General features: G+C 33.8%; 1 protein-coding gene across 2 annotated transcripts in view; it reads left to right on the forward strand.

The window, feature by feature from the left end:
* LOC142333451 (uncharacterized) overlaps positions 1 to 13,787 on the forward strand; it is a 98,071-nt gene that overhangs the window by 51,280 nt on the left and 33,004 nt on the right. For both annotated transcript variants that reach the window (XM_075380561.1, XM_075380562.1), the window contains exons 11-13: positions 494 to 735; positions 2,094 to 2,178; positions 12,199 to 12,275. In XM_075380561.1, coding sequence (XP_075236676.1) covers positions 494 to 735; positions 2,094 to 2,178; positions 12,199 to 12,275 — 404 coding nt within the window. The remainder of the gene's footprint in view (positions 1 to 493; positions 736 to 2,093; positions 2,179 to 12,198; positions 12,276 to 13,787) is intronic.

Here is a 13,787-nt window from a genome sequence, read left to right on the forward strand (position 1 = left end):
TTGGCAAAAGTGTGTAGATCATTAAAGGGGCTGTATAGAAAAATGATGAAGATATGAATTGTGTACATTATAAATCAATAAATTTATTATAAAAAGATTACAGTTTATAATTTGATTCACCTTTATATATATATATATATATATATATATATATATATATATATAGTGTGTGTAATATATGACTAACACTGTAATGCAGTTAAGTACAGTTAATTTGTTAAGTTTAACTAATATAATTACTGTGTTTTGGTATATTATTTATAATATTAAATTTTATTGACACAGAGGTCAAAATGTTAATGAATTATTTGAATATTAAAAAAAAAGATATATATATATATCTGTAGAATCAGGTGTGGATGGTGATAAAGGATGACACTTATCAAGGAAAATTCAGGTTGTGCAGTAGTATTTTTTTTCAGCTTTTAAGAATAATATTATAAAGCAATTTAATAAATGTATTTATATGCAGTTCAGTTTTGTTTAATTCCAGATGCACATTAAACATTACCATCCAGAATATAATCAGTTCCTAGACTCTGCTCCTAATGTAGCTGATTTAGCATATGCAAGAACTGTTGGAGAACCGCTGGATGAAACAGTCGGTGCAGCATCATTTCTTGATAGAATTAATAAGTATGAGGCTAGACGTAAAGCAAAAGCTGATGTTGGTGGAAGTTTTTCAAAGAAACCTGCCGTTATTAATTCACCTTTAAGAAAAGCATTATTAAAAGGGTATATAACTTATTTACTACATTATTTTTTAATCGTTACTTAATTCAGGATGGGTAGTATCAATTTTATCATTTTACTGTTACAGAAAGCATTACTCCTAGACAAGCTGGTATGGAGATAGCTAGAGTTTATTGCTACTGCATGAATAAATTTTTACTTTTTTGGAGAACATGTCATTATTTACTTAGAAAATAGTTTATCCTAGCAGTAAACAAACTTAGCTACTATAGTAAAAAAAATGTATTTTTCTAAACCATGATATAAACAATTTTTTTCTGGTTACGTTGGGATTTTTAACCTAATACATTCCACTTGTATTATTAATATTCGTTGTCTAACTTGGAATATGTTTTTATACAAGATATTTATAAAAATATTATATGTTTTAATATTTTGTTATGCAGGACATAATTTTTGTTAGCAAATAGACCCTTCACATTACCCCTCACAAACTTGACATCTACCCTTTCTATATAAAATACCTGTTAGAATATTTTTACTTCTCTGAAGTTTCCACCTGCAGTGTTGGGTGCTAGATGCTGTTGAGTTTTTACTTTGGGATTTAAGCCTTATTTTATTTTTGTGATTATTCTGAAAATTAAATTTTATTCCAAGTTTGTGTGAAATTTTGTTTTATACTGTTTAGATAACCCAAAGTTTTTACCCAAAATTTTAACTTGCATTTAGTATTGTTTATGAATTGTGTCATTAACATAACCTATTAAAAGATTAACAATTGAATTCATAAAACATCTAAACATTTTTGTTAAAATGTTTAACTTTTGATAAAGTTTGGGAAAAAATTATTTATTAGTCGTAAAGATAATTTATGAAGAATGTAACAAACTTTCAGGACATGTTCTACTGTTGAAATTAAAGAAGAAAGTTCATATAAACATAAGTTTGTTAATGAGTGTTGCCCTGATTTATGCTCCTTCAGTAAAATTAAGCCAGACTGTAATTCTTGGAACTCTAATTAAGCAGTATGTTTAGTGGTTAGAATTAATATAAAACCACTAAATTTGGTTACACCAACTACAAACCAAAATTTCTCATCTGTTGAAGAATCTTCCAGAATTGAAATATGCACGGAGGAGGATGAATTTACTTTTAGCCTAGTGAGAGTTTGTGTATGTGTGTATGTTTGTTTGTACACACATACAAAGAGAGAGAAAGAGAGACAGGATAATTTTATGAAGGTAGGGTTTATTCGATTTAGGTTTAATTGTATATTAGTGATAATTTGCTACGGTTTTGTATTATTGTTATGCAATGCTTTTCATATATCTTTAGTGAAACACTTTTTTTTTTAATTCTAGTATTATTAGTTATTGTGTAATATAGTGTTTATTTTACAGATTGCCTTCTTCAAAAGATGGTTTGGAACAAATAGACGATATTGATTTTATATCAAAAATTGAACAGTCACAAGGGACATTACAGGTACATGTACAATTAAATAAATCATTTTTTTTTAAATTGTACATCCTGTTATTAGAACTTACTGTTTCATTTTGAATAATTAAATATGTTTCAATAAAGTCTTAAAATGTACAGAAAGTTTGATATAAAGAAGAGGAAAGATGATTTATCAAGTGCTCTTTACTGGGCAGGAACTTCAAACATGGGCTTATTCTGCCACCTCTAGACAAAAAACAGAGGTGGCAAAACTGTCTGGAGGTGGCAGAATAAGCCCAATGTTTTAAGTTCCTGCCAAGTAAAGTATACCTTACATTGATGCCAAGCCAATTAATAGAAGTTGAATTGATAAAGCATCCTTCCTCTTCTTTATATGAAAATTTCTGTAAATTTTCAAAAATTTATTGAAACATTTTTAATTATTCAAAACGTAATAGTAAATTCTAATAACAGAGTAGAGTCCTTAATCTGTTTTCAGACCATTTACCACCAGACCATGTAGGGGATGTATTGGACTTTTAGGTCCTTACTATCAACCTTACAGTATGTTAGCTACATCTAGAATAACCAAATTAGGGAGGATTAAGGGTAAGTATTCCAACATACTGAGGAATTGCAAAATGAAACAAAACCATGCCCAAAGGATAACTCAAGACTCCCTCCAGATGGTACAAAGTGCTCCATTATGAGCGTATTATGAGGAAATTGGGAAATTTGTATTTTGTGAGGAAATTGGGAAATTTTCCTCTGGGAGCAGAAATTTTGAATAACAAAAATAAAACACTGTTTTTACAAAAAAAGAATATTTGAGATTATTTCTTAGGTGAGGTGTACAGTGTTGATTTAAGGCTAGAACCAAAGAGCAAAAAGGACAGTTTTAGTTTCACAACTGTCATAGATTGATCATCTATCTTTCTGCTTAACAGCACCACTAGCAAAGATGGGGATTCTTGAACAGAAGACATTCTGCGTACAGAAGTTTGGTAAATATATCTTGCTTTTACATAGACATCTGGTAGATTCAAACTATATGAAGAGAAGATATGGGATGAGCAAGGGTGTCTGAAGGAATGCCTGTCTGTGAGTCTCTTGCATACTCCTAAAAAAGTTTTTCAGGAAGGCCAGCTGTGAACTAGTGATGCTTGTGATGATAGTGTGAAATTTGTTAAGGAAATGCATTCATATGTGTTTATATTGTTTGTAGCTGTTAAAGGCAATAAAGCCTTATCAACTACTCTGTGTGTACAGACTTTGTGATCGATATGATGCAGCAGATGACTCTCTTGATCGTATTTGAGTTTAGTGATGAGTATATTCCATCTTAATGGAAAATTAATGCACATATTGTTCATATCTGAGAGTCAGAAAATCTCCATGCTTAGAATGCTAATGAGACATTCCAAAATTAAATGTTTTCTGTGTGATATCCTTACTGCAAGTTTATAGACTGCTCTTTTTTGCTGAAGTAAGTGTATCAAGAATTGCTTATTTGGATATGTTGTGTACATGGCTCTTTCAACTGCTGGATGGATTGAACAATGAGATGGTGCGCCTCCTCACTGGCATAATTTTGTATTGGGATTGGTTGAATGACTGCCCAATTGCTGGTTTGGTCAGTACGGACCTAATGATATAGCTTCTTTGTGGTGGTCTCCGAAGTCATCCAATCTGACCCCTATGTTATTTTTTCTTTGGAGTTTTATAAAATATCTTGTGTATGTACTTCTGCTACCTACTATTCTACTCGATCTGCCCAATTTGAGCCACAAATTGAAGCTACTGTTGCTTCAGTATGAGAGAAACTCCTCCTATCTGTAGATACCAATAGGAGAGTTTCTCTGCATTGAACAGTAGTGAAAAACTGTAAGTCACTCTCATTCTGTTTGATTCATTACTGTAAGTTAAAAGAGTTATTAAATAACTATAAAATCCTGATATTCTTTTTTGTACACCATGTACGCTGCAATAAAATTGTTTATAAAAATTAAAAATCTGCATAAGAGCATTTTCAGATTTCCTAAAGAAAAGCCTTGACCAACTCCTGAATTGTATTACATATGGGAAGTTTCCAGTTGAATTATAATTGTCCCCTGTATCGTAATCCACACCAGGAACATCTTGATCCAAGGAGAAGACACCCACCATCTTCTGCTCTGCTAGGTATCAGAGCTAATCCCAGTTTCTTATCTCTAGATGTACAATTACCTCTAGTTCTTACTGCAGCCTTCTCTCGTAAATAATTGATTTAGTCTTTGTTGCTATCGTGAAGAGTTCACAAATCCGGTTATCTTACTAGAAAAATTCTATAATATTGTAAATAGAATGAATCCTGATCCTATAGTTTAAACAGATGGCTCTAAACACTATAATTATGTCGGTTTTACTTTTGTGGTTGGCAATAGAACATGCATGTTAGGTCTTTCCAGTATCATCAGTATTTTTGTCTTCGAGCTGTATGCTGTTAATAAGGCCTTAAATATAATTAGCCCAACATTTTGACACATACATGCCTGTTCATATTCCATGAGGGTCTTACAGGCGATTAGTGACACGTATTCCAGACACTTTGTTGTTTGTAAGATACAGTCTATTATTTCTAAAATGACGTAGCATAACACAAGAGAGAACGTCGGCTGGCTCCCCAGCCATATTGAAATTTCAGGCCATGAGTGTGCTGGTAGTGTGGCAAAAGAGGCTTGCTTGCAGCCTGCTTTCACTAATCGCATTGTTTTAGTCTGTTATCTAAAGAGGGCGGTTCATGTTATGTGACAAAGTGAATGGAATGCTACCATCAACTGTAAACTTTATCCAATAAGAACACTGTGTCATCATGGAGTTCTTCATGCAGAAATAACTGTCAAGAGGAGGTAATTATTTTCCATTTGTGAGTAGGACGTACTAGACTCAGACCAATGTACCAGTTTTTCACTGCGACTACCAACCAATGGTGCACCATATCCTTCTGGACTGTGTCTATTATGCGACATTGCGCCGGAAATTTAAATTAGTGGCTAACATCTGAAAAATGTTATGGAACAGTGTGACAATGTTATCAAATGTCTTATTTTTTAAGGCTGTGCATCTAATTAATTTAATGTTATTTTATTATTTTATGTTATTTTATTAATTTTTGCTATTTTACCTGTGATATGCATTATGATGATCGTTACTTTTGTTATTTTTTTTAGTTTTATATTAAAAAAAATCTTGTCACTGGAAGTCAATTTAATTTCTTGGAATATTATATTTGCTAAGTCAGTATGTTTACTAGTACAGGGTATTCAAAATAATGGACAATTTAGTAACTATATTTCATGGACTATACATTGTATCTGACTGATCTACGTAGTAGTTGAGAGAGTAGGCCTGAAAGTTTTGAATAAATCACTAGAGTGCATGTAGTTAGTTGTGTAAACGATTGCTAGAATGCTTGCACCACCATTACGTGTCAGTTGTGAGTAACAAAGCTACAGTGTAAAACAAGGTTTTCTGTGATCTTGAGTATGGCAAATCTCAGTCAGCAATGGCAATGCAGCATGCATTTTGTTTAAGATTTAACATTGACCCTCCCACAAGGAATAGTGTATGTCATTGGTTTCACCAATGTGAACAAGCAGGGTTTCAGTAAAGGCAAGAGCATGGGTTGACTGCGAGTGACAGAGAATAGTGTGAGATGAATTGAAGAAAGTGTTTTTGTATGAAGCCCAAGAAATTCAATCTGTAGAGTGAGCAGAGAACTTGGAATACCTCAACCGACTGTCTGATGTGTTTTGAGGCGTCGTTTACTTAACGGTTGATAGGATGGATCAGGAATGAATACCTGGCTGATCTCACACCATGTGACTTTGTTGTAGGATTTCGTGAAAGATGTAATTTATGTACCACCTCTACTAACAAAACTGTGCCCACCTGTAGAACCGTATCACAGCTGCAGTGAACTCTGTAACTAAAGATATGCTTGAAGCCAGAGAGGGGTCACATTGAACATTTATGGATTGTACCTGTAAATGTTTTTATTATCAGATGTAATTTACTTCACATTTGTCATTAGTTCTTAATTTAGAATACAAGGTTATGAAAATATCATTTTGAATTACTCTGTGTATCGGGTGGTCAAGGTAAGGTATGGTATGGTGTTGTGTTTTTAATGCTGTGTCTGGACAGTATCTGCAAAACCATATAACATTATTGAACTGCCTCACAGATAATTAAATTTACATAATTCTTTCAACTATTTAATCGTGAAAAATATGAAAAAAAGATTGATACAATACAAAATTAACAAATTTTCTTTTTCTTCTTAGTTCTTATCCATTGTCATGGGTTAGGCAGTACATCAGTGATCACAAATTACCATTCCTCCTTGATCACCCTTTTTTTGCCTTTTCAAATCTCATGCTGATATTCTGCTTCAGCTTCTCTATCCAATGCTCTCTAGATCTACCTCACAGTCTCCATTTCCCTCCAGCATATTTCTTGAAGCCTTTTTATCGATCATCGTAACTTGCCCGTACCATCTCATTTTCTGTTCCTTCCATCTCATTCTGTTCCTCTATTTTTTCCATCGTTCTCTCCTGCCCCAAAGTACTTTGAATATCCTCATTTCTAATCTGTCCCTTCTAGATTACCACTGCCTGTCTTCTACTTTTTTTCCGCCATGAGGTTGTTCATCTTGTCCAATCTATTTATCAGAATTGGGGTTATAGCTGTGTAAGAAAGTTCTGTCTTACACTTTCATGGTACTTTCTTATCCCAAACCAAGCTCCTAATGCTCTGATAAAATCCTTCAGCTTTCAGAGTTCTTTTCTCTATTTCTTTATCCAATTTCCCATCTTACACTAGTACACTTCCTAGATAGTCAAACTCAGCTACTTTCAATACCTCATCCCTTACTTTTACCTTATCTCTCCCTTCTCTCAGTCCTCTGGTTAATACCATTACTTTGCTATTCTCCACACTGATCTTCATTCCTTACTACTCTATTTTTCCTTTCCACACTTGCAGCTGTTTTCTGTACTTCTTCATTGTCACCCAAATTACATCTGCAAATAGTCATTCTATACTCCCTCCTTCCAACTTTGTCTTCCACTTTCCTCTGAATTTCATCCATCACTATAATGAATAATAGAGAAGAGAGTACACTCCCTTGTCTCAGTCCTATCTTTATAGTTAACCTATCTGTCTCCCCCCCCCCCATCTTGGTTCTCACCTTACCCTTATAGTTTTTATACATTGCTTGGTTCATCTTCACTATGCTGGTTTCTACTCTTTTCCTTTCCAAGGCTTTCCATACAAACTCCCTTGGTATGCTACCATATGCTTTGTCAATTTTAATGAAACAAAACACCCTGTCCTACTTAAATTCCCAACTCTTTTCTGTCATCTGTCTTGCCTATATCAAGTCCATCATAGACCTCCTTCTTCAAAACCCATGCTCTTCTTCTTCTTTCAAACTTTAATTCCATTCTCTCATTCTCCCCTCTAATACCTTCTCTCACAACTTTGCTACATGGGAGGTCAAAGTATCTCTCTGTAATTTTTGCACTTCTTTCTATCTCCTTCCTTAAAAATAGGAATAATCACCCCTTTATAAATTCATATCTCGTGTTGCCTTCATCATTCTGCTCAACCAATATACCAGGTTATCCTACTGCTCTCATTTCCATACTAATTTCACCAGATTCTGCTGCTCTTCCTTGCCTCATTTTATTTAGAGCTGCCTCTACCTCTGCTATGTTTGTCTCCATCCTTCCTTCTCACTTTCCCCTTAAATTGACTTCTTTCTCTCCTGGCTCTCCCCACTGGACATTGAGCAGCTCCTGAAATAATTCCATCATTCTCTTATTTTCACCCCATCACCCAGTATTTCTCCCCATTATCCAGTATTTCGCCCTGTTTATTGTTGATTAAAATCCTCTACCCTTTCTTCATTCCTCTTTTTCCTAATCAGGCCTTACAATTTATTTCCTGTAATTACATCTTCCTCTAACCCTTCTATAAGTTCCTACAAAAATCTTTTTTTTTTCCTCTTTAACAATTCTTTGACACTTCTTTTTAATGATTTGGTACTGTCTCTTCTTCTCACCCTCCCTTTTTCCTCTCTCCACTTATTCCATGTTTCTTTTTTCCTTCTTACCACCTCTTTCACTGTTTCATTCGACCAAGCTGTTCTACTTTGGTTTTCCATCTGTAACACCACACACTCTCACTGCAGTGCCCACAAAAGCCTCTTTGAATCTTATCCTCCACATCCTTTATTTCATTCATTGATAGCATTCTTTTAATATCCTCATTGAACTCTTCTCTGATAGCTGGTTCCCTCAATTCCCAAATTCTTAACTTCTTTACTCTTACTTCCTTCAACTTTGTGACCTTTCGTCACCTCACCTTATCTTTTCTAAAACAAGTCTGTTTTCCTTTCCAAAACAGTGTCTGACCTGACTGTAGCATCTAACAGTTGTCTTCGTCTTCCTTCTTCCTTTCCCCCGCTTATATACCTAATTATCTTAATTGAATTCTTCTTCGAAATCATGTTTTAACCACTATCAGGCTGTTTTCTCTCGCAGAATTCAACCAATAACTTTCCTTCTCCATTCCTGTTTCCATACCCAAAAGGCCCTTCTAGCTCCTCTACATTGTGCTTCTCCTTTCCTTCCTGTGCATTTAAGTCCCAAAACTATTATCTTTCCCTATTTATTTCTTTTTTGACTTTTCTGAGGAATTCTTCTATATCTTCTTCTTGATTCCCAGTCTGCAGAACATATTCTTGAATAAATTGCTTCTTTCCATTTTCAAATTTTAATTTGTATCTTATTCTGCTACTGAGGCATCCCACTTTTTCAATGTTATCTTGCCATTCCTCTTACTATAAATCCTAGTCCAGTTTTTTCTTCCTTTCCTCCCCTCCAAAAAATCTTTCCTCCCTAAATGTCTTCTTCACCTTTCCCTTCCATTTAGTTTCACTTAGTCCCAACAAAACAATCCTCTTCTTTCTCATACAATCCACTATTACTCTATCTTTCCTATCAATATTACATTTAATTGTTGCTACCCTAGCTATTTGCCTTTTCCTTTTGCTCCTGTTTTCTCCATCTCTACATTTATCCTTTACTCTTTTTCCCCCAGCCGTCCACTACTTACTCTGCCTCTGGGAAACCAAACTCTACGCATTGCTTTTGAGAACGCCCTAACCCTGATACTGATTCACTAACAAATTCCATTTTAGGCTATTAATACGATAAGTCTGCACCTCAAAAAACATTTTAGAGCTACTGCCAGTAAACACAAGGCCGCTTCAACTAGGAGAACAGATGCTAGTATCTGGAGACAATCAGCCTACTAGCTGTGGCCTTTTGCTTTTCATGCAGGCAGTACACCTTCGCCCTATCATAATCTTTTGTAAACATTTCTTTTGGCATTTCAAAGGAGTATAAGGCTACCCCATGCCCCACCTTGTCTAGAGACCACCATACTTTCCTGTGACGGATTATTGAGGAGAACCCTTCACAGCTAACTCCAATGTTTGAGGGTCTTTCCCCTATCCTGCAACCTGGGGACGCACCCTGTTGCCAGCAGCCAGACATTTAATCCTTCGGCTAGGGTCTAAGGCAGCATTTCTCATTCGTTCAGTATTTGTGACTAATTTTCATTACACTCCCCTCTCATACAATAACAATGTATACAATAATAATGTATTTTGAGCATTTTGACTCTAAAGCTACAATACAACCTTAATCACAAACCCTTACAAATTACCAAGAAATAAGTAAATATATTGATATTTGGTAACACTTCACAAAACCAGAATCGATGCCTCTCTATTGCTGTCTGGTCTTACTTCCACCATATTGAACATTCTCAGGGCTTTGTAAGAAGTTCCAATTTGTCTAGAATATCTATATGACTGTCTGTGCAAACTTATATAAATGCTGCACCTCATTCAGTTCGTCAGTCTCAGTCAAGTTGATCTATATACTGTGAATGTGTATGTTTCAATTTGCATGTTAATTGCAATTTATTGTATTAAATATTCACAGCAGTAGATTTATACAGAATCATGGATAAATATTTTAATGGATATAAGCGTGTTCTAGATGATAGTGAAGCTCAACAAGTGCACAGACAAGTGTGGTTCTGAAATGAAAATAAAGTATTCTCAAGAATACTTAAATTTTGGGTTTACCAGTACTGAAATAAAAGAATAAGAAAGGCCCCTGTGTGTAATTTGCTAAAAAATTTTGGCATCAGACAGCATGAAACCTTAGTAAATTTAAATGACATTTGGAAACTCTTCATAGCAAGTACATTAACAAACCCCGAGAAATCTTTGAATTAAAATCATATGAAAAGCAAAAGTCATTTTTAAAAAATACTTTGTGAATGAAAAAGCTTTACTTGCCTCTTAAAATTTCATAAAAAATAGCTAGATGTAAAAAGTCTCACACCATTGGTGAAGAGCTTATTTTGCCAGCTGCAATTGAGATTGTATAAACTATGTTTGGAGATATTTTTTCAAGCAAGTACAGTCCATACCTCTATCAATTACACATCGAATAAGTGATAGCTGAAGATGTTCAGCATCAGGTTTTCGGGAAATTGCATGACAATATTGTTTTGAATTTAGCTTTTGTGGTGGTATGTCAGCAGTAGAAAAGAAATACTTTTCTGCAAGCTAATAGAATTCAAAGCAAAAGTACTGAGATTATTTACTAACTTAAATGATTTTTTAAACGACGCAAATATAGTGAAAAAATTGCATCAGAATATGCACCAGTGGTGCTCATTCAATATCTGTAAGATAACAGAGCAGACAAGCAGCACTTGCGAAACAAAAATTTCCAATGTGTCTGAACACATTGCATGATCCACAGAGAAGCTCCGGCTTCCAAAGAAATGAGTTCTAGTCTGAATATTGTGCTAATGAGGGTTGTAACTGTAGTAATTAATATAAAAATGAGACCCCTAAAATCAAGAATCTTTTCTACACTTTGTAACTATTTTATTTTGAGGCAAGAGTGTTATCGCATGGGAAATTTTTATTTGTGTTGAAATTGAGCTACTTAGTTGTCTATTCAAAAAATTAAATACCTTAAATCTTCAACTCCAAGGAGCAAATGCACATGTGTTGGATATGAGTGATAAAGTTATTGTTTTTTGTAGAAAATTGGAATTGTGGAGTAGAAATTTAAAGCAAAAAAACTTAGAAATGTTTGCAAATGTGGATGATGTGTTAAAACTTACAGGCCTTACAGGACAACAATATGTGAAAGTTGTTTTTGTAACCATTGAAAGTTATTTAGCGATGCTGGCAGAGAATTTTAAAGTATTTTATTGCTGTATACCAATAGAGTAGGTTAGGGATCCATTTCAAAATACTCCTGAAGGGGTTTCAACTGCTGAAGAAGAAATCTTTACAGACTTCACACCAAGTGGCTAAATCAAAAGACAATTTAGTAATTAATCATACTTTGAATTTTGGGCCGGCATGGATGATGAGTTTTCTGTACTGAAAACAAGTGCATTTTTTATACTATACCATTTTCAACATCCTACCTTTACAAAACTGGGTTTTCTGCGATGGCTGCTTTGAAGACAAAATATAGATCTCAGCTAAATATAGAAAAAGAACTCTGTCTATTTCTAGTATTAAACCTTCCTTCAAAAAATGTTGCTCTGCAAGTCAGGCTCAAGGAAGTCACTATTAATTATTAAACTTGTTTTTTAATTTAGTATTTATAAATTAATTTGTGCAGTACTTATACAATCCTGTTTATAAGTGCATTATATCAGTGTAAATGTGTATTTTATTATTTATTATGTGTGAATATATTTTGCTTCGCCTAAAAGGCCAGTTAAAAGATTATAAATATTTAATTAGAATTATTTTATAGTTTTATTATTTTACAGAAATTTAACTTTAGAGAAACTAATTAACTTTACATAAAAGTTTCTGGTTCCAATCTTATATCTAAATTTCCAGTCTTCACAAAATGTTAATGCTCTTTCTTTACAATAGTTTTTTTAATATATTATTGTTTGCTTTAGGGGAGAAGACTGGATGTTATAGGAGAACAGGGTGATACAGTTGACGGAATCTCTGAGCGTACAGAATTTGCAGATAAGTAAGCAATTGATACTTCATAATTAACTGTTATTGAATTTATGTAGTACATGTATGAATTCAGTTTTTGTATCTGTCAGTATGTGTCAGGCTGTCCAAGACTGAATATTAATCCCAAGACTTAGTTAAGTCTTGGGATTTAACTAACCTCAAGTTAGTTCATTTCTTGAGTATGGTGAGAATTAATTTTTGTGGTGTATGAAAAAATATAAGCCTGACTGAGATTTGAACATTAGGGTATGTTCATAGTGGAGGGAGGAAGTCAGATTATGACAGCTGGCCGTGGTAGGAGTGAGAAATTTTCAGTGTCTTCAAAAAATGAGATTGCTTACAGTAGCAGTAAACATTAGTGTTTATGTACTACCAGGTCATCTTAGTCAGAATGTAATGTTCATTCTAGTTTCAGCTATTGTAGCATTTACTTACTCTTGATGATTTTAAATTCTTCACTTCATTTACTTATCATCCACATCTCATATGACTGCGGGATGCTTGTTTACTCATTGCAATGTACATTGCTTGAACAGACTGCAACGTACACATTAGGAACATAAAAAATATGATTTTTTGAGTTTTATTTTCCTGTTTTTAGTGTCACCAGTTACTGTATTTATCTTAATGCTATATTGTGTTTTTATTTTTTAGTAATGCGTACAAAAACTTTAGTATTGGAAGCATTTTTGTAAACTATCCAATCATTGAGTAAACAATTTTAAGTTTTTCCCTAAAATGTACTAGAAAGTTTTTATCTTCTCTCTAAAATAATTGATAAACTTGTCATTACCTCTCATTAATTGAGGAAAAAGATGAAGCATCTCCAAACTTTTCAATAGGATGAGCAGTCACTATTTCTCTTCTTTTTTTTTAATGGTGTATTTTTTGTAGCTATTTCATGGCTGATAATGAAAAAGGTTACTGTACCTCATCTACTTTCACCATGTGACCTGCACACCTGTCTCAACAACCTGTTCTTTTTGGTGCTGGCTAGCACTTTTCGATAAAAGTCAGAGACACTGCCATTCTCTATTAATGATTGATGGACTGATGATCTCATTGGAGTTTTAAAAATTTTTAATATTTAAAGTACAATCACACTCAGACTTAAAACACTTTGTTAATGAATATCCTAGAATGTTGTAGAATGTTCCTTTTTTGTATGCAGGTCATTTTTATTATGGAATGTATAACTGAATATTTTTTAAAAACATTTAATTTTTTTTTGTCTTCAGTCATTTGACTGGTTTGATGCAGCTCTCCAAGATTCCCTATCTAGTGCTAGTCGTTAGTATACCCTCTACATCCTACATCCGTAACAATTTGTTTTACATATTCCAAACGTGGCCTGCCTACACAATTTTTTCCTTCTACCTGTCCTTCCAATATTAAAGCGACTATTCCAGGATGCCTTAGTATGTGGCCTATAAGTCTGTCTCTTCTTTTAACTATATTTTTCCAAATGCTTCTTTCTTCATCTATTTGTCGCAATACCTCTTCATTTGTCACTTTATCCACC

This window comes from Lycorma delicatula, chromosome 12, assembly GCF_047948215.1.
Source record: "Lycorma delicatula isolate Av1 chromosome 12, ASM4794821v1, whole genome shotgun sequence".
NCBI classification, from domain to species: Eukaryota; Metazoa; Arthropoda; class Insecta; order Hemiptera; family Fulgoridae; genus Lycorma; species Lycorma delicatula.